The sequence below is a fragment of the Saccostrea echinata genome, unplaced genomic scaffold (genome assembly GCF_033153115.1).
Source record: "Saccostrea echinata isolate AGI-Se365-2 ecotype Australia unplaced genomic scaffold, CSIRO_AGI_Sech_v1 ptg000060l, whole genome shotgun sequence".
NCBI lineage: Eukaryota > Metazoa > Mollusca > Bivalvia > Ostreida > Ostreidae > Saccostrea > Saccostrea echinata.
In genome coordinates this window covers 4634278-4656183 of record NW_026889809.1, presented here as the reverse complement: position 1 = coordinate 4656183, position 21906 = coordinate 4634278, and the positions used below count along the sequence as shown (strand labels likewise).

The 21906-nt window shown below is 33.5% G+C and overlaps 2 protein-coding genes across 2 annotated transcripts in view; one reads left to right on the top strand and one right to left on the bottom strand.

Moving 5' to 3' along the window:
• The window catches only part of LOC133174851 (cytochrome P450 3A9-like), a 68782-nt gene extending 47290 nt beyond the window's left edge, over positions 1-21492 (bottom strand). The window contains exons 1-15 of the mRNA XM_061309950.1: positions 21328-21492; positions 21106-21202; positions 18617-18669; positions 18381-18477; positions 18079-18195; positions 17830-17918; positions 17554-17699; positions 17346-17473; positions 17066-17174; positions 16748-16905; positions 16535-16623; positions 16158-16295; positions 15349-15511; positions 3833-3843; positions 2248-2344 (exon numbers count right to left, since the gene is read on the bottom strand). Coding sequence (XP_061165934.1) covers positions 2248-2344; positions 3833-3843; positions 15349-15511; positions 16158-16295; positions 16535-16623; positions 16748-16905; positions 17066-17174; positions 17346-17473; positions 17554-17699; positions 17830-17918; positions 18079-18195; positions 18381-18477; positions 18617-18669; positions 21106-21202; positions 21328-21401 — 1566 coding nt within the window. The 5' untranslated portion in view covers positions 21402-21492. The remainder of the gene's footprint in view (positions 1-2247; positions 2345-3832; positions 3844-15348; positions 15512-16157; positions 16296-16534; positions 16624-16747; positions 16906-17065; positions 17175-17345; positions 17474-17553; positions 17700-17829; positions 17919-18078; positions 18196-18380; positions 18478-18616; positions 18670-21105; positions 21203-21327) is intronic.
• Positions 1-21906, top strand: part of LOC133175063 (uncharacterized) — a 399658-nt gene that overhangs the window by 218272 nt on the left and 159480 nt on the right. The gene's annotated exons all lie outside the window — the stretch shown is intronic.

Here is a 21906-nt window from a genome sequence, read left to right as displayed (position 1 = left end):
GCCTCATAGAAAAAGACCCATGACTTTCACTTCTAATGCTGAGGTCGCCCGCGTGGCGCAGTGGTTAGAGCATCTTCTCTAGAGTCGCGGAGTAAGAAGTTGATCCTTACTCGAACCCACTGCGGGACGTGGAGGCCGGTCCTTCTGATGAGACCATATAAACCGAGGTCCCGGCACGTAAAAGATCCCTCACTGCTCAATGGCCCTGAGTGCCGAGCATAGGTCAAAATTTGTAGCCCTCCACCGGCAAGTGAAGGCGTCTCCATATGAGTGAAAAATTCTCAAGAGGGACGTTAAACAACAAACAATCAATCTAATGCTGCACGCTTAGCGAAAGAACAACTACTACCTATGTTTATGCCTAAGGCTTGACGCTGCAAACGAGTATCGAATCCGGCCACCCGATCACGAAGCGAGCGCCCTACCACTAGGCTACCGTGACCAATAGTATCAGAGTTGATAGGTCTTGAAGACAGCAAGAATAGATGATGAAATTCATATAAATGGCCACGTGTCAAGAACATTTTCAAAATGATGACAATTTGGTCAGTATATGTGAAACGGTATCTTATTCTTGTACCTGTCTCTCCGAAAGTAGTAGTATTTGCGGCGGAGTTCAATCTAATCATCCGGTTATTTGCAGGGATATCAGTTTCAATTGACCAAGTCAAAAATTAAGTTCGATTCGGCCTGCTGATGCACATGTTAAACGGATACGTTATGATACATACTATGATTTCACTTTTCAGTCTTTTTAAGAAAGGTATTAAAACCTACAGACTTCCCGAGTTTCAGAGTTTTTACTGCGAAGTTTGTTACACCGATATTGATCTCACTGGTCAGAGCACTATTCTGTGTAAATTATGATCCTGGTTTCAGTTGCAGAAATTCATTTTTTATTTTTTGGCAATATTTTCCATTTCCTTTCGCAGTCGTTCTAGCTTAGAGATCAAGGAACTATTTCTTTGACATTTAATAGCTTAAAGGACATAAAGCTTGAAATCTTTAACGTCTCAGGATGTCATTCATTCTGTGAGAAACCTCTACGTTTTTAATATGACACTATCAATAACGTATTTATTTGCTCTAGTTCCATTGTCGTTAATTTCTTTCCAAAAGTCCTTGAGATTTAGGATGTTCCATATTTTGATCTTGTGCAGTTATGTAATTTTATCTCTCTGTTTGTAGCACACTTCTGTCAATCTTTTGCTATTCTTATACTGAGTATATATTTTAAACTGATAAGTTCATGTTTTCCACCTTGACGCCGTATTCGTTTTCTGATGTACGAATATTAATCTTGGTGAATTTCCGAAGTTCACCGTTCTGATATAAGTCTAGTTGTATTCTTATTTCCTTTTTAGCGGTATGTTATTTTTTTTTCTCTGTGTAGTGCCTGAAATAACTGGTGATATAAATCATCTATTTCACCCTTTCCTTCCTGAAAATTTGGACTGCTCTTAGAATTCTTGAAGAGCTTTCAATGTTGGTTACTGGTAAAAATATCACTGTTGTTGCTAAGGGCATAACGCTATCATTGTATTCAGGAATCAATGTATTCAGTAATTTTCCTAGGGCAAGTCAAAACTATGTTATTTTAGGGGTAATTGCTCCAACTGCAGTAGGATTTGATAATCACATTATTCGTTTCACTTCAAAATTCATTCATTATCAAATAGTTATAAATAACCAGGAACAAAACAATATGTTGACCGTAAGAAGACTAATTAAGGCTGAAATATACATCAGATGCAGCATGCGAAACAGATGTCAGTTTTGTTTTAATACCACTTGTGATAAGAATGCATTTATAAGAGTTGAACTTTATAAAATGGTGAATATAACGAACACTAATCATTCTCCAAAAGATCTATAAAAACAATACAAATCTGTGATGAGGGCAAAAAATACAGACCCCTGGAAATTCCAGAGGTGGGATCAGGTGCCTAGGAGGAGTAAGCATCCCCTGTTGACCGGTCACACCCGCCGTGAGCCCCGATCAGAAAGACGGAACATTCGTTGTCAATTCAATATAAAAGCAAAGGTCTAACAATTGTTATGAAACACGTCAGCCAAATTACGACCCAATGATAGGTTATATTTGCTAACAAGGTCATTATTAAACTCAAAGATAACCTGCATATATTCTGCAACATCTTAATAAACAATCCCCACCATATTTTGTGCACTTTAAAAATCGATATCTTGCAGAGTTTTAAGTACATTAAATTTAATTATTTTCCTGACCTTTTTATTAAGTTGGATCATCTGACCTACGTAAGGGACAAAATCAGGTCCAGGAATCCCCAGGCGACGCCATAAACCAAATTTCCATTTTACGTATCTGTAAAAATGAATATATTAATACAAAGTTAAAATCATATTAAATATCATTTATATTAGATATATAACGTCTACCAGAGATTATAGAAATTGTGGTAGTGTATAATCGAAAGACTTGTTTGAAATAAACAATTGATTTACTTACATGTATAATAGCGTCAGTAATCCAATTATAAGTATAATCCATGCCCTGAAGCCCAGTAAGCCTAGAAGGTCCATTTTCTTGTGCTGTAAATAGGTAAATACCTGACTATATTCATGCAGCTACCTTTTTTATATCTTGATAGCTGGGTATTTCCTTTAACGACATATATTTCGTCTGAGGTTCACGGTCAAAAAACTAAAAACAAAATAGTCTCAAACTTTTGAATACGGGGATATCTGCACTAAACTGGAATGGTTTATTTAAGAGGTGGAACTAAAAATAAACTTTATGATTTTTTTTAGATTCATGAAAATGTTGGGCATACTAAATTTTAAGTGTGCTGTATTTGAGGGGGCGGGGGTGATGGGTGTGGTGATTAGACCCTGCACTTGATTTTTTGATTGCACTTGATCGACGACGTATTGTCAATTAACAATGATTGTTTCCATTCTTATGTCGATACGATATATCCCGGTGAGCTTGAGATAAAAGATGCCACAGAGTCTGACACATCTGTTTCATATTTGGATATTTTACTTGAAAAAGACGTTAATGGTAATCTAACAACCAAGCTTTATGATAAACGTGATGACTTTAACTTTTCAATCGTCAACTTCCCTTACTTATGCAGCAATATCCTTCATCACCTGCATACGGGGTATATATCTCTCAGTTGATTCGATACGCAAGGGCATGCTCTACGTATGTACAATTTCTAAAACGAAGTAAATTATTGACAAACAAGTTGATGAAACAAGAATATCAGCTGTCTCGTTTACAGTCATCGTTTCGTAAGTTCTATGGTCGATACAATGACCTTGTCAGCAAATACAATTTATCATTGAGTCAAATGCTGACTGACGTTTTTCATACTAATTGTTAGGCCATTATTTACACACTGAATTGTCTACGGATTTTTCCGTTATTTCCCGATCATGACAAGGAGCACAGGGCGGGTGTGACCGGTCGACAGGGGATGCTCACTCCTCCATGGCACCTGATCCCACCTCTGATGTTTGGAGGTCTGTGTTTGCTCTGCTCCTATTTTGTATTGTTTAATGGACTTTTGAGCTTGAATACTGTTCGTTATCTCCATATATTTCATTTCAAGTTCTTAATCCACTTTGAAAAGAAAGGGAAAAAAACTTGTGAACCTTGTTCAATGCCAATGTGTTTTTTGTACTAAAGCGTTCATTAAAAATTGCCTTACAGATTTCTAAAGAAATGTCTCCAAATAAAATTCAACTAAATTTGTGCATTTTAGTAAGAATATATAGTAAGATTTGATATTGTAGTGACAGCAGCAATTTCAAAATTTATGACACAAAGTCTGGCAGTGTAGACTTCAGGTTTATCTTGTGTATTCTGACGTTAAAATAAGCATTTTGTACAGTCATTGCTGAATTTTGATGGTGCATAGAAAATAAGTCCTGATTTCCGCTAAAATAATTTTCAAGACTGTACCAAAGTCAATTTAAAGCAATGAGTTCACAAAATTTGACTTTAAAAGATACTCAAAAAGAATGCGACATTTGGATTGTTGGGAAAAAACGTTAAACAGTATTGGAACATCAATAAGATTGATTGATTTTTATTGATTGATTGTACCTTTACAGCCTTTAGAAGATTAATTTACTCATATGAGACATCACCGTATGTCAGTGAAGGGCTTCAAATTTAGTCCTTTACTAGTCACTCAGGGCCATTGAGCAGTGAGGAATATTTATCGTGCCAGTGCTTGCCTTGACTTGGGGCCTCAGTTTCTTTAAAACGTCTTTCGCTTAGAAAAGAAACATTTCGTACTTTTTTTTTGTTAACTTAGGATTGTCTCGACTCACGTTTTAAACACACGAACTTCCGATCCGTGTATCATAAAGTTTACTTGTTAATTTGTCAACAATATTCATTCTAGTAAAACATCCAAATATGAAATGGAAAAGGTGCAAAATAACACACATTGTTCAATTTCATAAATCCTAGACACAATACCAAGCGCATATACACACCTGGAATCTGGGCAAAAACACAGACACCTGGACTCACCAAAGGAGGGATTAGGTGCCTAGGAGGAGTTAGCATCCCCTGTTGACAGGTCACGCCTGCCTTTAATCCTCTGTATTAATCAGATAATCAGAATAATCCGTAGACAAAATTTGCCTAAAAACAATTGTATAACAATTGGTGGATACATTTTAGTCAAAACACGACCCAAGATTAGGTTGTATTTGCAAAAAAAGGTCATAGTATAATGAGCAAAAGATTTGCATAATTCTGACTTTAAACAGGATTGCTGAAGGCCCCGTAACATCAACTTATTTGTCAGTAACCTGTCTGTAAATTAATTGTACAGAGAACATTCTCTTACTTACCAAATCAGATGGGAGATACAAACACCATTTGTAGGTGAAAGTGGATGATTTAAGGAATAACTGTCTAATTTTTTGGTTTCATGATGTGATCAATCGATTGGCTTGCGTGATAATTTGCATAAACACCGAAGGCGTTTATGCAGAAAATTATCACACAAGCCAATCGATTAATCATCGTCATAAAACCAAAAAATCTGACAGTTATTCCTTATATTTACATGCTCTTGATTATGCAAATTCATGTGCTACAAGCCCCGCTTCTGTCTCTATTTGTCCCGCCCCGCACGTGATTTTTTTTTCACCACGCCTATCGATGAACCAGTAGATTTATGTAGAAATAAAGTATTTTTACTATTTGAAATTTTATCTCGGACAAAGACATTGGAAATGTAAATATTAATAAATAAATAGGGGACGTTTACGATTCATTGTGATTCGATATATTTTCAACTCGAAATAAAAGATACCACACAGTCTGACAAATCTTATTCATATTTGGATACTTTACTAGAAAAAGACTTAAATGGTAATCTAACAACAAAATTTATGATAAACGTGATGACTTCAACTTTTCTACCGTCAGTTTCTCTTATTTATGCAGCAAGACACCATTATCACCTGCATATGGAGTTTATGTCTCCCAGTTGATTCGATACGCAAGAGCATGCTCTACGTACCAACAATTTCTAAAACGAGGCGAGCTAATGATAAAAAGAAGTTGATGAAACAAGAATCTCAACAGCTAGTCTCACATGAAGTCAACATTTCGTAAATTCTATGGTCGATACAATTATCTTTTTAGGAAATACAATCTGTCAGTAAGTTGAATGTTGACTTTTTAATACAATTTGTCAGGCCATTATTTTTAATAGCTTGCCTCGTTTTTAGAAATTGTTCGTACATAGAGCACGCTAATGCGTATCGAATCAAATCTTTAAATTCGAATCAACAGTTTAAAACTGAAACGTAATTTTGAAAAAAAAAAATCACCATTTTAAAAGGAACTTATATGGACTAAGCCCATATTTCTTTAATTACAATTTAGTAATGAGCCTTAGAAACAAAGACTATAAATTGCAAGCTTTTTCGACTTGAGCCATAACATATTGATCATGTACTTGTCTTTCTCATTCTTTTATCACTTTCAGTCGCTCTGTTGTGTCTTTTATTTCGGTTCCATGAGATATGTCGATTCAGTGTGTGTATGAAAATGTACGTTGCTATTTAATAAAATGCCGTCCATAAATATAAGTATCTGAATGTCTGATTAAAGGGTACAGCAAGAGTTTTTGAATAATTCCTCTTCATAACAATACAAGAACAAGCCAGCTAATAAGTGGGTATAACAAGATATACGGAAAAAATATTTCTGTCACACTTATGATATATATATATATATATATATATATATATATATATATATATATATATATATATATATATATATCTCAAGCACATTTTACAACAACTCTTAAACTAACATAACTGCCCTAAGTGAAGAAATATTAATATAGAAAGCAAAAAAGAAATTCACTTTTATAAGGATACCCACTTCCTTATAAAAGTGAATTTCTTTGTGCTTGCTATATATATATATATATATATATATATATATATATATATATATATATATATATATATATATATATATATATATATATGACAGAAATATTCTTACACGAGTGTATGATACTTACTGAATTAAAAAGATTTGGTATTGAATCTCTAGAGGGAAAATGACAAGGTCAAGATGTATACTTCCCATATCCCCGCGCAATACCATACCTGATCCCACCATTGGTGTTTTCATGGGTCCTTGTTCATGTTGTTTTCGACACGCTCTCTAATTGAATTGCTAATAGACATAGGCTTTAAAAGTATGAACTCTGTTCCTTATCATCACCTCTTCCCTAATACTTGATTTTTTATTTCTTAGTTTTTCTATGAATATTCATGATTATTCTATTTTATATTATTGATATACTGTAAATGTATGTTATTTGGCATGTACAATATTCGGCGGAAATTGATTTCATTTAGGACTTTCTAGATGTGCTACGAGTTTAAATACACAAGACGTTTACCTAATTACTTAATTTAGTGGAAGTGGCTTGCCGCGAAAGGAACTACATTTTGTAGAATACACGACCAAATGTTATACATTTACAGTATTCATGGAAAAAATAGGTTAAAAACTAGAGGTGGGATTCCCGCTTACTCAGATCACATTTGAGCACAATTAAACCTGTAAGGTTTGCGATCACAGGGAGATAGCTCTTATGAATCACTTAAGCGTTTGAAACCGGCGAAATTTAAAGCAGCGATACTAAGCATTCAATCGCTAATGAATTTCGTCTGACATTAACATGATGGGAACCAACAAAGGACATTTTCAGCAAAGGACAATTTAAAGTGCAGAAATCTCAGAAGAACTAAGCGGACAAATGTAACGCAATAAAAGAGGACTATGGTAACCATGAAGGTTATATAATTTTATTGCAGCCCGGAGGACCGGGCTGCTCTATACAAGATTACAAGATTTATTAGTCCAATTTGGGCCCCCGGAGGAGCAAAAAAGATTTACAAACATGAAACAAAGAAGGAGGAAGATCCAAATGATAGAACAAACATGATCTTAAATATAATGAGCAGTGCTTAATTGTATAATCATTGATAAATGCATCTACAAGAGATGTATACGAGTATACATATTGTAATATAATAATAACATATAGTCAAGTAGCTGGAAAGATACATATATGCATATCAAAGAACAGAAGAGATGATATATTGCCATTCCTACATGTATATACATCCCCAAATATATTTAAATTTTTCAGTTAAGGTAGATTATCAAGGAATCTAGCAAGTGATCTTAGGATCTCAGGATCTTCATTAGTCATGAGCCAAAGAAATTGATTATCATATGATAGGGACTGAAAATTTTTACATTTATTATTACAAATATTTATAAGTTCAAGTCTTTGTACACTAAAATGAGGACATACAAGGAGAAAATGAATTTCATCCTGAATCTCCTTGTGATCACAAAGGGAACAAAATCGTTCATCTTTAGGTATTTTTTGATATCGTCCAATTTCAATTTTAAGCCTGTGAGCTGATATTCGTAACCTAGTTATGACTGATCTATGTTGATTGTTTGTTAAAATATCTAGATAGGGTTCAAAACAAAATTTAGTCTTTAGGCATGTGAAGGTAGATAATTTACCTTCTTTATGCAAATTCCTGTCTTTTTCCCATGTAATTTTATAGAAGTTAAGTAATATTCTTTTCAAGTTTATTTTAAACCGTGGGAGTGACATACCTAAAACATCACTAAGTTTAATATCAATATGGTTAAGTAAGAAGTTAATACAAGAATACCATGAAGTAACTCCATTTTGGTGTAGTGTTTTGGAACATTTATAAGCCTCACTAAGTAAGGGAAATTCCCCATCTAGATTCTCTAATCTATGCCAATATAACAACATATTTTTAATGACATCAAAGTGTACATTCAATCGTCCTAGCTCAGATCTTACAGCAAAGTTGCTGCTTTTACTATGAACCACTAATAAATGTTTGTAAAATTTAAGATGCAAACTTTCGCCTTCTAAAGTTTGGTATATTTTATCTAATGTTATATTTGGATTTCTCTTAAATTTGGAAGTTGATGGGTCAAAAAAAAAAACCATAACTCTGAACCGTACAGGATAATGGGTTTAATAGTGTGGTCAAATACATTTAAAGCAGTTTTAACTGATGGATTAAATGTAAGAAAGTCTTTTTGAAGTTTGAAATAGGCTTCCTTTGCTTTATTACAACAATCATTTTTAGCGCTAGTTAGTGTTCCAGATGCATTAACTGTCAGACCCAAATACTTGTACTGTTTAACACATTCGATATTGTTGTTATTCAGATGGAAGGGGATTTTGATGTGCTTGCCAGATGAATTGAAGACTATAATTTTGTTTTCTGTGTATTAACTTTGAGACACCAGTCCTTGCAGTATGTATTTAGTATATTGAGGTTTTCTTGTAGACCTTCAGCAGTGGGGGAGAGAAGCACCATGTCATCAGCATAAATGAGACAATGAATAGATGTAGATGAATCATTGTTTAATTTTACAAAACTTTCAGAATTTGATAGATAATTAGGTAGGTCATTAAGGTAAATCTTGAATAAGTTTGGACTTAAGTTATCGCCTTGTCTAACCCCATTGTATGTGTGAAAGTGACCAATTAATTTGTTACCCAGTTTAATAGACGAATAGCTTTTAGAATACATTTCCTTAACAACTGAGTAAAATTTTGTGCTGATACCTGCTTTTAATAGTTTAAGTTTCAAACCAGCATGGTTTATACTATCAAAGGCCTTATGAAAGTCAACAAAGCAAGCATATAGTTTCCCTTGTTTTGATTTGCAATATTTTTCAATAAGTGTTTTCAAAACAAAAACATGATCTGAAGTTCTAGCTTGTTTTGTAAATCCTATCTGACATGGATTGATTTTTTTATTACATTGTAAATATTTATCTAGTCTTGAGTTAAGAATATAATTAAAAAGTTTGCCAATTGTGCTGGTAATTGTGATTCCTCTATAATTGTTGGGATCATTAGTGTTATTAGATTTGTATACTGGAGTAATGTATCCTTCACACCATGAAGAAGGATAATAGCCAAGAGATAAGCAAGCATTAAAGATTTTCAGTAAGACTGGTATAAGAAACATTTGGCCATGTTTCAGCATTTCATTACAAATTCTGTCAGGCCCAGCTGCCTTACCATTTTTTAGTTTGCTGATTGCTTTATTTATCTCATTCAAAGATATTTTGTAGTCAAGTTCATTAAAAATGGGCGTAGATGTTTCCTCAGTTTGTTTTAGTTGGTCTTTGAGAAACTGATCTTGATCATGGAAATCCTCATGAGTTTTATTCAATTTTTTGAAGTGGTTTATCCAATCATTATTAGAGATTGATGTATCAATTGTGCCTTTGTTTCCATTTCTTAATTCCCCTATAAGTTTCCAATATTTTTTTGGATCAGTTGAACCTAAAGTATTTAGCTTGTTAATAATATTATAATGATATGTTCTAAATTTTTGTTTTCGTAGTTTGTTATAAATTCTATATGCTCTATAATACTGATTCTTAACATAAATATTTCTAGGGTTGTGGCCAAATAAATGTCCCTTCCTTACTATGTTTTGAACGCATATGTATCAACTCATTATCGAACCATTTGTTTTTATGTTTAGCAGGGCTTTTATTACTTTTACATGTTTTATTTTTAGGTAAATTTGGTTTTAATGACATAATGGCTGCAGCTTCCAGGGAATCTTTTAAACTTTTTACCCTTGATTCTATAGACTCTATGTCATTGATGCTCATGGAGTTATCAAATTTGTCTTTTATTTTTTGGGACTGTAATGCTTCTATAAATTTTATAGCAGAGTCTTCTCCCCATTTAAAGGATGAGTGGGTCTTGCATTGATTATTATCTATACTATTTTCTCTATTAGTAGAACTATATTGAGAAAAAATATTCCATGACAACATACAGTGGCAGTCAGATAATGTGGAAATAAAATCTGATACTTCAAAAAACAAAATATGTTGTACAGTTTCTTCATCAGTTAAAAGATAATCAACAACACTACTGCCATGATAATTGTGGCAAGTGAAATTTCCAAAGATGTCACCAAAACATCTTCCATTCATAATACGGAGTTGGTTTGCAATACAAAAATCTACTAGTTCTTTTCCTCTTTTATCCATGCAAGTGTCCCTATTAACTCTGTTGGAAATATCATTATCAATTTTATATGTTTCAAATAAAGGTAAATATTGAATGTTATCATCAAATATATAGTCAACTGCGCTTCCTGTTCTAGCATTAAAATCTCCACAAAGCATTATATTTCCTAAATCTTTAAAATGAAAAATATCTTTCTGTACAAGCTCCAAAATATTAATATTATTTTTTGTAATTGCAGGTGATCCTTCAGGGGGATTGTATACAGTACATATATACAAATCTCTATCAAAATTAAAAAAAGTTTTCTCTAATTTGATCCACTGGTATTCACTACATGTATTTTTAACTATAGAGACATGATCTTTAATCTCATGCTTAATTAATATTGATATTCCTCCATAGTATCTGCCATTATTAGATCTACTTCTACATATTGTATGGCAGTAAAATCATCATGTATAACAATTGTATCAGGTCCAATGTGTGTTTCCACAAGAAATACTAAATCTTTATCTGTAATTCTTGATAGAAAAAGCTCATCATCCATTTTGTTCATACCTTTTGATATTAATCCTCCAATATTCCAAAAAGCACATTTAACATTTGTCTTGCTGTACATCTGATACATTCTAAATAAAAACTACCAAATTTCCAAACCCAAATCAAGAGAAGAGGTACAACATCCTTCAATACATATAAAACAGAATATATTCTAGCAACATTATGTGAGAAAAGAAAAAAAAAAAAAGGGAGTTGCAAATAAACATGATGGTCATGAGTACAGGTGCACCGATAAGTGAAGATGGTGCAGTATTCAAGTGTATTACTACAATTCATATACTGGAGTAGAACACATTGTTTATATATATCATCTGTGTAACTGATAGGTAAAACCTAAAAAGATGATTAAAAAAAAGTTAGTAATTATAGTTAAAGCCATAGCTGGCAGGTTGGTAAGATCTCCTTTCCCATGGTCCAGATGGTGCGAACTGGTAGTTTCGCGATCTCCGATGGTACGTGTACATCTTCTTTGGTGAAGCACGGTGAGAGTCTTGGTCTTTTTCCATCTGAATTGGAGACTGCTCAATTCCTAGTGCTAGAAGGGTTGATCTTTTTATGTTGGAGGCTAACATGGCAACACCATCTTGTGTAAGATGGACATTGTCTCTTTCTAGGACTTTGGCATGCCTAGTAGACATGTTTATGTTATCACTAATATACACAAATGAGTCATCTTTGTATTTTTTCTTTAGAAGGGCATTGATCAGAGCACTATTTGCACTGTGTAATTCATCATCTTTACGAAGAGTACATAGCGACAGAACCACTTTGGCTGACCATTTTTGAGTGATGGTGCTGACAATTTCTTCTGTCTCGTTAACACAAATCTCAGGACTTTTTGTCTTTACATCATTAGTGAGGTGATGAAGAACAACAACATCTGGTGCTGCTTCCTCATATCTTAATATGGTATCCCTAGTTTCTTCAATTGTATAAGCAAGTTTTTTTGTCTTTTTGAATGATGAACTAAGAATGTCTGGATTAATCTTCTTCGTGTTAGAAGTCCCCACCAACAGGACTTTGGGTTTAGGGGGTTTTGTCTTAGAAGAAGTTTGATTTCCCTTATGAAGCTCATATGGTGAAGAGTGATTTTCTTCAATTTTCTTATCTCCTACCTGTGTAAAGTTCGCATTGTTGGATTCCATACTGGAAATATGCATCTTCAAACCTAGAATCTCCTTAAAAAGTGCCTCATTTTTTTCTTTGAGATGTTTGTTTTCATTTTCCATGTTAAGTAACTCCTCATTTTTGCTTTTCAGTTTTTCCACTAATGTAGAGCTTTCTGACTTGTTTGCTTCTAGCATGTCAAGGAGTTGGTGTTTGCATGTATTATGCATGATTTTTTCATTTTTAAGTTGTGCCTCCTTGTTTTCTAATTCAAGTTGTTGATTTGCAACTTTTATTTGAAGGTCATTCCTGATTTCATCTGACTTCTTAAGCTTATTTTTTATCTAGTTAATTTCATTTTCAGGGTTTTTCGATTTACTCGGTGTTGTTGACATTTTATTGTTCTGGCTGTTCAAGTTTTCAACGGCTGAAGTAAGAGTACTAACTGTAGTTTGAAGCGATTCCAGGCCTTTTAAGAGTCTTGTTTCTAACGTTTTCACAAGTCCAGAGTGTGATTTGCTTAATTCCTCTAAAGCCAGGACCATACTTTCTTGAAATCTCTCAAAGTCATGCATTGAGGCTGATACAATTTGCCTTTGTTCACTGTTTAGCAATTGTTCTTGGTTCGAGTAACTGACAGAGTTTGGGCCTTGTAGATTTTCAGTTACAGATTTTGGAACGGTTTCTTCTTTTTCGATTGACTCACTAATTCTATTCACTAATTCTTTCAGCAGTGGAAAGAACTTGGTAACAAATGTATCTTTTTCATTTCCTTGGACTTGGATAGTACCAGTTGAAACAAAGAATGTTATCTTGTAGTGTAGGCTAGAGTCATTCCCAATATCTATGCAAATAGAGTTTGTTGCTAGGGTATTGTTACTATCCCACTTTTCTGGGTTGTTATACCATTTGACTTCGACAGAGTTACACATTTGCAGCTTTTCTATGTAGATAATTTGTAAAGCTCTTATCCACGGAAATACACGTTCCCGTTTTGTTCGAAATGCTACCATTCTGGCTTGTTCTTCATAAAGGTGTGGATTAATTTCTTCGTATGCCGCCTGTCTTGCTTTAGAGCCTGTAGGCGGGCGGAGCTTATTAGGAATACAGTTCTCTGGGTATTCATTATAAAGGTTTGATATTGATAAATCAACATTAGATAAGTCTTTAAGAGACTCAAGTTCTTCTTTAGTTATACTCGACATTGTATATGTAGTCGAGGAAATTCGAGCTAGGTAGCACGTGTTTTTAAAAATGCAAATTTCTGAGAAAAAATAGTTGATACCTAGATAATATCAATGTCAAATGGATAGTTTTATCACCTCCAGTTGGTATTGCTATTGATGGATCCTCTCACTCTCGTTGGGAGTTGAAAAAAAGGTTTAGTTGTTTAGCTGAACATACTTGTTCGGATCCCGATCCCGATTTTTATATCAATACATATAAGTTTAAGTGTTGGTATATGGGGATTGAGGTGGGAGAAGTTATTCAGAATTAAAGGTTTTCTAAACATTAAAAAGATTGTTAATCAGAATGTTCTTTCCCTTTATAAATTACGAGATACACAATATATTTACTTCCATAAAGTGAATCTGTAAAAATATATATGTTTTTCACATTTAATATATAAAGTTGCTTATCATTTACTATCGAAAAAACGACAGGTCCCTTTTTTTAGAACATCGAATTTTACTTATCGCATAAAAACGTACTTTACACAGTTCTTGTTTTACATTCTTAAGGTGAAAGACATTTTTGAAAATAGGTGATGCATGTGTCTGGTTTCAAATTATATTTTATGCAGCCAACATTTACTTGAGGAATTGATAAAGTTTAAAAGGGTATCGTTTTTGTTCGATTTTCATCCGACTATAAGTTTTCAAAATATTCTCGACTATCGTCTCCATCATTTAGACGCATGCCTTTTTCACACATATCGAAGCGGTTTGATGATCAAGACTCATTTCCATTGTTTACTTTATTTATTTCCCGGGCGACAATTGATGGTTACATCAATGTTTTCTTGTTGTATATCCATCTTTGTACAAATACTACTCTGGGAAGCCAGAGTCTATATACGAGAAGCCTAACGTTATACAGTAATGTATACAGCACACATATGACGATTGTTCTTATGATGCGCTGTTTAAATGTGTCGTTCTTTTTTCAAGTTTTAGTTTAACTCCATTAGCCGGCTTCATTAAGGCTTCTTTGCTCAGTTGAAGTGGAATCTGTAAAAAATATCAATAGAAAACTCATTTATATGTTTTCAGTGACTTTAAGATATACGTATTATTTTGCTTTTTCAGTGTATCGATATTGAATACCAGTCAAATTATCAAATTACCAGCCATGACAAGAGCAGATGCCATTGATACTGAAAATATTTGTAATAAACAACTATTTATATGTAAATATATTAAGTTACTTTTAAAACTATCAGTAGTCCTATTTTCATCATCAATTCTCTCACTAAATCACTGAAACATGATCTAACCGCCCAATTCATATTATTGTCTGTCAAAACAAACCTACCAATATCTGTTTCCTTAAATGTTTGTCCCTAAACTAACTTACAGTTGTGATGGTTTTATGTGTATTTAATTGTGTATATATTTTATTTATCTATATGTGCTATATTTCATTCATATTTCCCCCTATTTGTCTTTACTTATTGTATTGAGTTATTCCCCTTTGTTATAACCCGTCCAGGTTAGGCGCGCCCGGGTCTATAGTACCCGGCCGGGATTTATTATTATATATATATATATATGTGCATTTGTTTAATCAAGAGCAGTCGACATTATAATTAATTATCGAATAGACGTATTTCGGGGATCGGGGCTAAATTCCTATCCACAATAATGGTAATTATCACGTTCTTGGATCTTATGTGATATTGTTTCATATCTTTTACGTTTGTTTTACATGATTGTTATCTCAACAGAATATAGAACTGATTCTTTGGGCACTGAAATTCTTGTTATTCTTTTATCCTTCCGAACTCGGATCATGTACGGGACTAACCCCTAGACAGTCCCGTTACACAGTTAAGAAGAAAACTTACCTCAGTCTCGCTACATTTAGTGAACCGGTAGTGCTGTAGTATGTATGCAATTCCACATTTAACCTCCATGCCTGCTAAGCGTTGTCCAATGCAGTTTCTGGGACCATGACCAAACGGCAGAAAGGTGTAAGGGTGACGGCTCTCTTTATTTTCTTGGGTAAATCTAGAAATAAATGTCGCAAATTGGACTTAGAATTGGTTTAATTTAGATTTCAATACAAAAAAAAAAACAAAATTAATGTTTACATTTTTCAATATGAAACTTAGCATGTTAAAAACTGAAACAAGGTAAATGTCACAATAAATTTTAGAAGAGCATAGAATGTTTTAGTGTAGCAAAATTTACACCAGCAAGTTTGACAAGCCTTTCAAGAGCTATTTCTTCAACTATATGAGACTCAACACTACTGTAGACCGACTATTCTAAAAGTTTACAGGCTCAGTATACATGCTTTTTGTATCAAGATCTTTTTCACTCTTATCTTTTTATACCACTTGCAGGTAAAATTGTCAACTTTATAATCCGTTAAAATTTCTTTTTTTTCTTTTCGTTAGCCATTTTTAAGATTCGTGTGACCATGAGTTGACTTCTTTCTAAATGCTCAAGTTCATTAAACTTTCTGAACTGTACAACATTTCTGTACTTCTGCTTGTAGGCCAGAGATTGTAGGAAAATGTTGATACATTTCTTTGATGTAATCAAACAAGAGCATTTCCCAATCAGCATCATTTAATACATGCTTTAATCCTACAGGTTTACCATTTACTATATTTTTTCCAAACGGGGAAATATAATTAGAATTACTTACCGTTCAGGATCGAATTTCTCCGGTTCTGGCCAATACTTAGGATTTCTATGTATCGCAAAAATAGGAAAAATGATTTCGGTATTGGGTGGAATCTTTACCCCCTCCACGTCAATTTCTTCAGAATTGTTCCTGTTTGTCCTGGTGAAGCACAAGGAAATTGTTTTTGATTATTAACAATGATTAAGGGTATGTTCTCATGAATCTAATTTATGGAACATGTACCAGTATTCAAAATAAGACAATTAATAAATGCACTGTGTTGAATACAAATCAGACTATTCAGAGGTAATTTTCCAAGATTATGTATGTTTCTGGGATTTTTCTTTTCATATTGAATGACTATTTGGCAATATATAATAATACATCATTGCTTTTACCTAACGGCTGGTGGGTACAGACGAAGTGTCTCGTTAAATACCTTATCCAGGTACTCCAGCTTCTGGATGTTGTCATAGGTCGGTAGCTCCTAGAAATTAGTGAAACATACTCGGTAGTGAACAATTTGCTAAACAAACACTATATTCTGAAAAAAAGGCCAAACTCACTTATTCTAGAAATGTGTCGGTTTCATTAATAATTCAAAATCTCACTTGTTCAAGAACTGTGTCAATTTCATTTATCAATTTATCTTGGCATTCTGGGTTTGTCGCCAGGTTATATGCAATAAAAGTCATGGTGCTTGCTGTGGTGTCATAGCCGGCCAGTAGAAAAAGAATAGAATTTCCAGTTATCTCGTCCACTGTTAAACCTGCAAATTTGATGTTCTACATAACTGAGTCATACCTTGATTTATTCCAATAAACTTTATTATCAAACACCAATCAACTCCAATTGAGTGAATATCCAATCAAGTTTTCTTGAATAAAACATCGGAACTCAGCATCAATACTATAGATGAAGGAACCCACCTCTCTTTTTCCACTCCTCTGGATTTTCATACGCGTGTTTGTCCTCGATTTCATTTTTATCAGTGTAATTATGAGCATTCAACATGAGTTGTAGCATATCTTTTCTGTCCTGTTTGATGCAATATGTGAATATTAAATTTCTTTTTTAAAAAAATTATTATTTTCTTAAATAATATTCCAATGTGGAGATTTTTTCTTCGAATTACATGTACACACATTTCTACAGAACATTTTTACAATTAAGGGAAAAAATCAATAAAAAATATTCCATAAAGCCTACTTTATCCGTGTCATCCCGCATGTCGATAGCTTGATGCACTGCTGACTTGAAGAACTCCATCCTTCTACGGTTATTCAGAGGTGAGAGACTAAAGTAATCCAAAAGTTTATCAAATGGAGGTATAAGTACTGGAAAAGAAGGAGAAAATAGAGATCAGGTAGTACAAAAAATAGTAAAATGAATTAGATGTTAGTTTTAATGTCTATACCTGCAAGGATAGCCAAAAGAGAGATGTCAACTTCAAACAGTTCTTTAGCGTATTTTACAAACTTGTTGTCAGGATTTGTCTGGGAATCGATCTCCATGCCAAAGCCAAGGGAGGCAATGACGTCCATTGTATAACTCCCAAATACCCTAAAATTTAGGAATCTTCAAATCTTGAAGTTAGAAAAAAATATATGATTGATGAAACATTGTAAACTGGTATATTCTCACTAGTATTTGAGAAGTATTAGAAATCTTAACAACAAACACATGTACATACTGTTTAAATTCAATGACGTTTCCTTGCTCTGCTTTCTTAGTCAACCCTTCCAGTAACATTTTGTATTTCTCTTTCAAAAGAAATCCCATCTTAAAAAACAAAAAGACAAAAGGGAAATATATTGTATATAAACTTGTAGAGAGAGATGGTGGAAGAATAAAAACATTGGCATATATTGGAACAAGTTTATTGAAAGTATCTCTTGCTGTGACAATGATTAATTCCTTGTTATCCCCTATGAAATCTCACCTTTCGTAGTTTACCACTGGAAAAAGTCGGTAGAATGGTGTTTCTCATAAATCGCCAATGATCGTCTGCAACTTCGGTTAAGGACTGCCTCAATTCCCCGCGCTGCTCTACCAAGGCCTACAAAAATATGTCATTTCAATGGAAGCCTGCGATTCCCTCAAAAGAATTCATTAACGCTTTAGCACCTACAAGTTTTATTCCTGTGCAGTTTTATTACATACTGTATGAAATTCATGAAGTATTCAACGACGATTAATTTTTAGACTACTGAATGGGCTTTTTAAGTATAAAATATCACATACGAATCTGTTTGGAGCTTTGGAAAAATCCTTCACCATGATAGTCTTAATGAGATCCGGATCAGATATCATAATGGAAGGCTGACTCCCGAAATACAGCCTGCAAAACAAGTTGAGAAAGGAAATTAAGGAGATTCCATCAGTTGCAATTTTAAAAGATACGAGGAAAACTTAAATTTCATTATTAGTGTAAAACATGAAAACAGATAGCTTTTGTCCAAATAGATAGGGAAACTCACCCGACAAGACGTCCATACTTCTGAACCAATTCGACATCCAACGCATAAAAGCCCTGTTAAAATTAAAAACAAGACAGAATAATCAATTGTCCTAACAACGCACATTTAAAACGTGTTATTAATTATTATATGATTGAATATTTTCTATCTCTCTGATTGGCTGAGATCCAACAATGTAGAAAAAATACTACGTTATATTCACTTGCACGTGACCTTCCAGGTGAATATAAGGATTTCTTTTCTCTACATTGGTCTAAAAATAAATCAGGAAATTCCAAGTTGATACAAATAGTTTTGGAAAGCTACCAGTATCCAGTATTTCACTTGCTACCGACTTCTACTCAGGTGAACATAACATTACGGAATATATAATTTGGGGTGCTTGTGGTTGTGGGGAGTTGGGGTTGGGTGAAGGGGATCTCCCCCCCCCCCCAACATTTTTTTCTGAACGTAAATTTTTACTTTTAATTTAGACTAAAAATATTCATTGAAAGACTGATCCCCCAATAATGGACCTTAATCCCCCACCCCTAACTCCATCCCAACCCTAAAACAAAATTTGAAGTTAAAAGAATTCTTCAATTTTGTGGGGGCTAATAAAAGATTCAGCTGTCATTTTCCCCTGATAATGCCCCCTTTCAAAATCTATTCTATAAAAAAGCCTGACATAATTTCTTTTTTCATAGCAACTATAAAGAAGATTTTAAAAAATCCAAATTAATACGACTGGTAATGTTTGTTTAATCCTGCTTCTCTCGATCATTGTGTGACCAAGGAAATTATGTGTAAAAACATTGTGACCGAGCAATTTTGGTATAAAACAAACATTTATAACGAAGTGAGAAAAGTGTTATAATCCGAAAGAACTAAAGGACAATAACAAACGGTCCAAGGGACGATTGAAAAATGGTCGCTAAAATCCACCCAAAATTCTTATGTAAACAACTGACTTTATATCGGAAATAATAGATTGAAATGTTATTAATGTAAGATTGTGTAATGTTATGTGGTTCTGATAAACTTATATGTTTGGTAGGCAGGTAGCGGTTGTTTTATACCAAAATTGCTCGGTCACAATTGCACCTACCGGTAGCTAGGACTTCAGCAAATGTAAACAAGTTAGATGGCATGAACTGCTTGATGAATAATGAGTTCGTATGATTTAATTATTGAATCACACAATAAAACAATTATTTCGGGGGGGGGGGGGAGGGGTGGATACAGTCAATACGATGATTTAGCCACCTTCTAAGTAAATATTCACCTCGCCCTTCGGGCTCGGTGAATAGTGTACTCTTCAGGTGACTAAATCATCGTACTGACCTCAAAAACAGCAATAATTGTATAATATTCCCTACAAACATCTTTACTCTACGAAAGCCCATTGAGCTCGATCATTTTTGTAAGTAAAAAATATATATATATTTCGCGTTTTAACGCGAAACTATCGCGAATAAACGCGTAACTTTCGCTTTATAACGCGAAACTTTCGCTTTATAACGCGAAACTTTCGCTTTATAACGCTTAACTTTCGCAAATAAACGCGAAATTATACATATATAGTCACGTTACTCAGGATCCTGTGATCTTGACTGACAGATAAAAAACATGAACGCAGAGGGGACTTCTATGAATTTATAAATTATGACATTTTTTCAGAAGATGTAAAAGAGAATTGATGCGAGAAATGTATAGATTAGTGTTGATTTTGCATTTAATCTCAAAACCCTACTAATTAATCAAATGAATATTCCTTTAAAGATTTTCTTGTTTTTCACTTGTTGAATCCAAGAAATTCTTTAGATTAATTTTTTTTCTCAGGAAGAGCTCCACTCGTTGCTTTCTTTGAATGAATTGTCAATGTTTTTGTAAGTAATGGTATGACCAAGTGGTGCAAACCTTAAAATACAATGTTGTATTTCTACAGTGAGTCTATCGGAGATGAATCATTTGATACGAATATTTGTCATCCAATTTTCACATTAGGTTACTCATGTGATGTGACACAATTGTTCCGTAAAATATACAAATTTACCTCATTATTGTCAATTTTCTGAGATCTTTTATTTCAAATTCTATAGAGAGTGTTCAATCTAATTAAAATTAGACTTGTATTTTCGCTCCTCTACTATACGCTTCAACACTTGTATTGAAGCGTATAGTTGAGGAGCGAAAACACAAGTCTAATTTTAATTAGATTGAGAGTGTTAAAAGTTTCACTTTGGAAAAACTCGCATAGACTTTAAAAATGCTTGAACAGCATTGAGAAAGACAAAGTAAGACGGCAAAAAGATTTAGAAAGAATGTTTAGTATATTTCTCTTAATCGAGTCTTCTACCTTGAAAAGGAAAAATAATTTTTTTTTTATAAATTGATATCATGCAAAGTTTTCAAATAAAACTGAATTCAGTACATTTAAAAAATAACACAGAATGTGATTGAATTTCGTTTAAAAATTGCAATTTATTAAAAGTTGTTAATTTTCTGACCTTTTTATTAAGTTGAATCATCTGGCCTACGTAAGGGACATGATCAGGTCCGGGAATCCCCAGGCGACGCCATAAACCAAATTTCCGTTTCACATATCTGTAAAAATACAGATCATATTTATTTATGTATTAAATATATTCCATCTACTAGCGATTATACAGAAATTTGTGGTAGTGCATAATCAATAGATTTGTTTGAAATAAAAACAAGTATTTACTTACATGTATAATACGGTCGATAATCCAATTATAAGTAAAATCCATCCCCTGAAGCTCAGTAAGCCTAGAACGTCCATTTCTCAGTCCAATGGTAGGTACATACCTCTGTACGTTCCTGCCACTAGCTTTTTATTTCACAACAGCAAAGTTATTTCAATAAATGACGAAAGTCAACACTCATAAAAGATCACAGTACTAGATATTGACGTTTACATGCATAATAGCGATTTAAAGTGCGACCGACTTAAATCAAAGTACTGAAAGTACTGAATCGAGGTGACGTCTTCTATCTATCCCCAAGGTAACTGGTACGTACAAAACCTTACATCAAGAGAACCCCCAATGAAAACCATTGGAAAGCAAAAAAGTGAGCAATACGACAAAAGCATTTTGTAACTTATTTGACTTTTTTTAAAACTGAACTAGTTACTTCTAAACAAATGCGAAAACACTACATGTAACAACCTACTAACCTAGACTCAAAATTTTAAAATGATTTACAAAACAGACTGCGATAGAATCTAACAATCAAAGAAAATATGATGTCCAACCCTCAAATGAATAAATAAATTGATATAATTA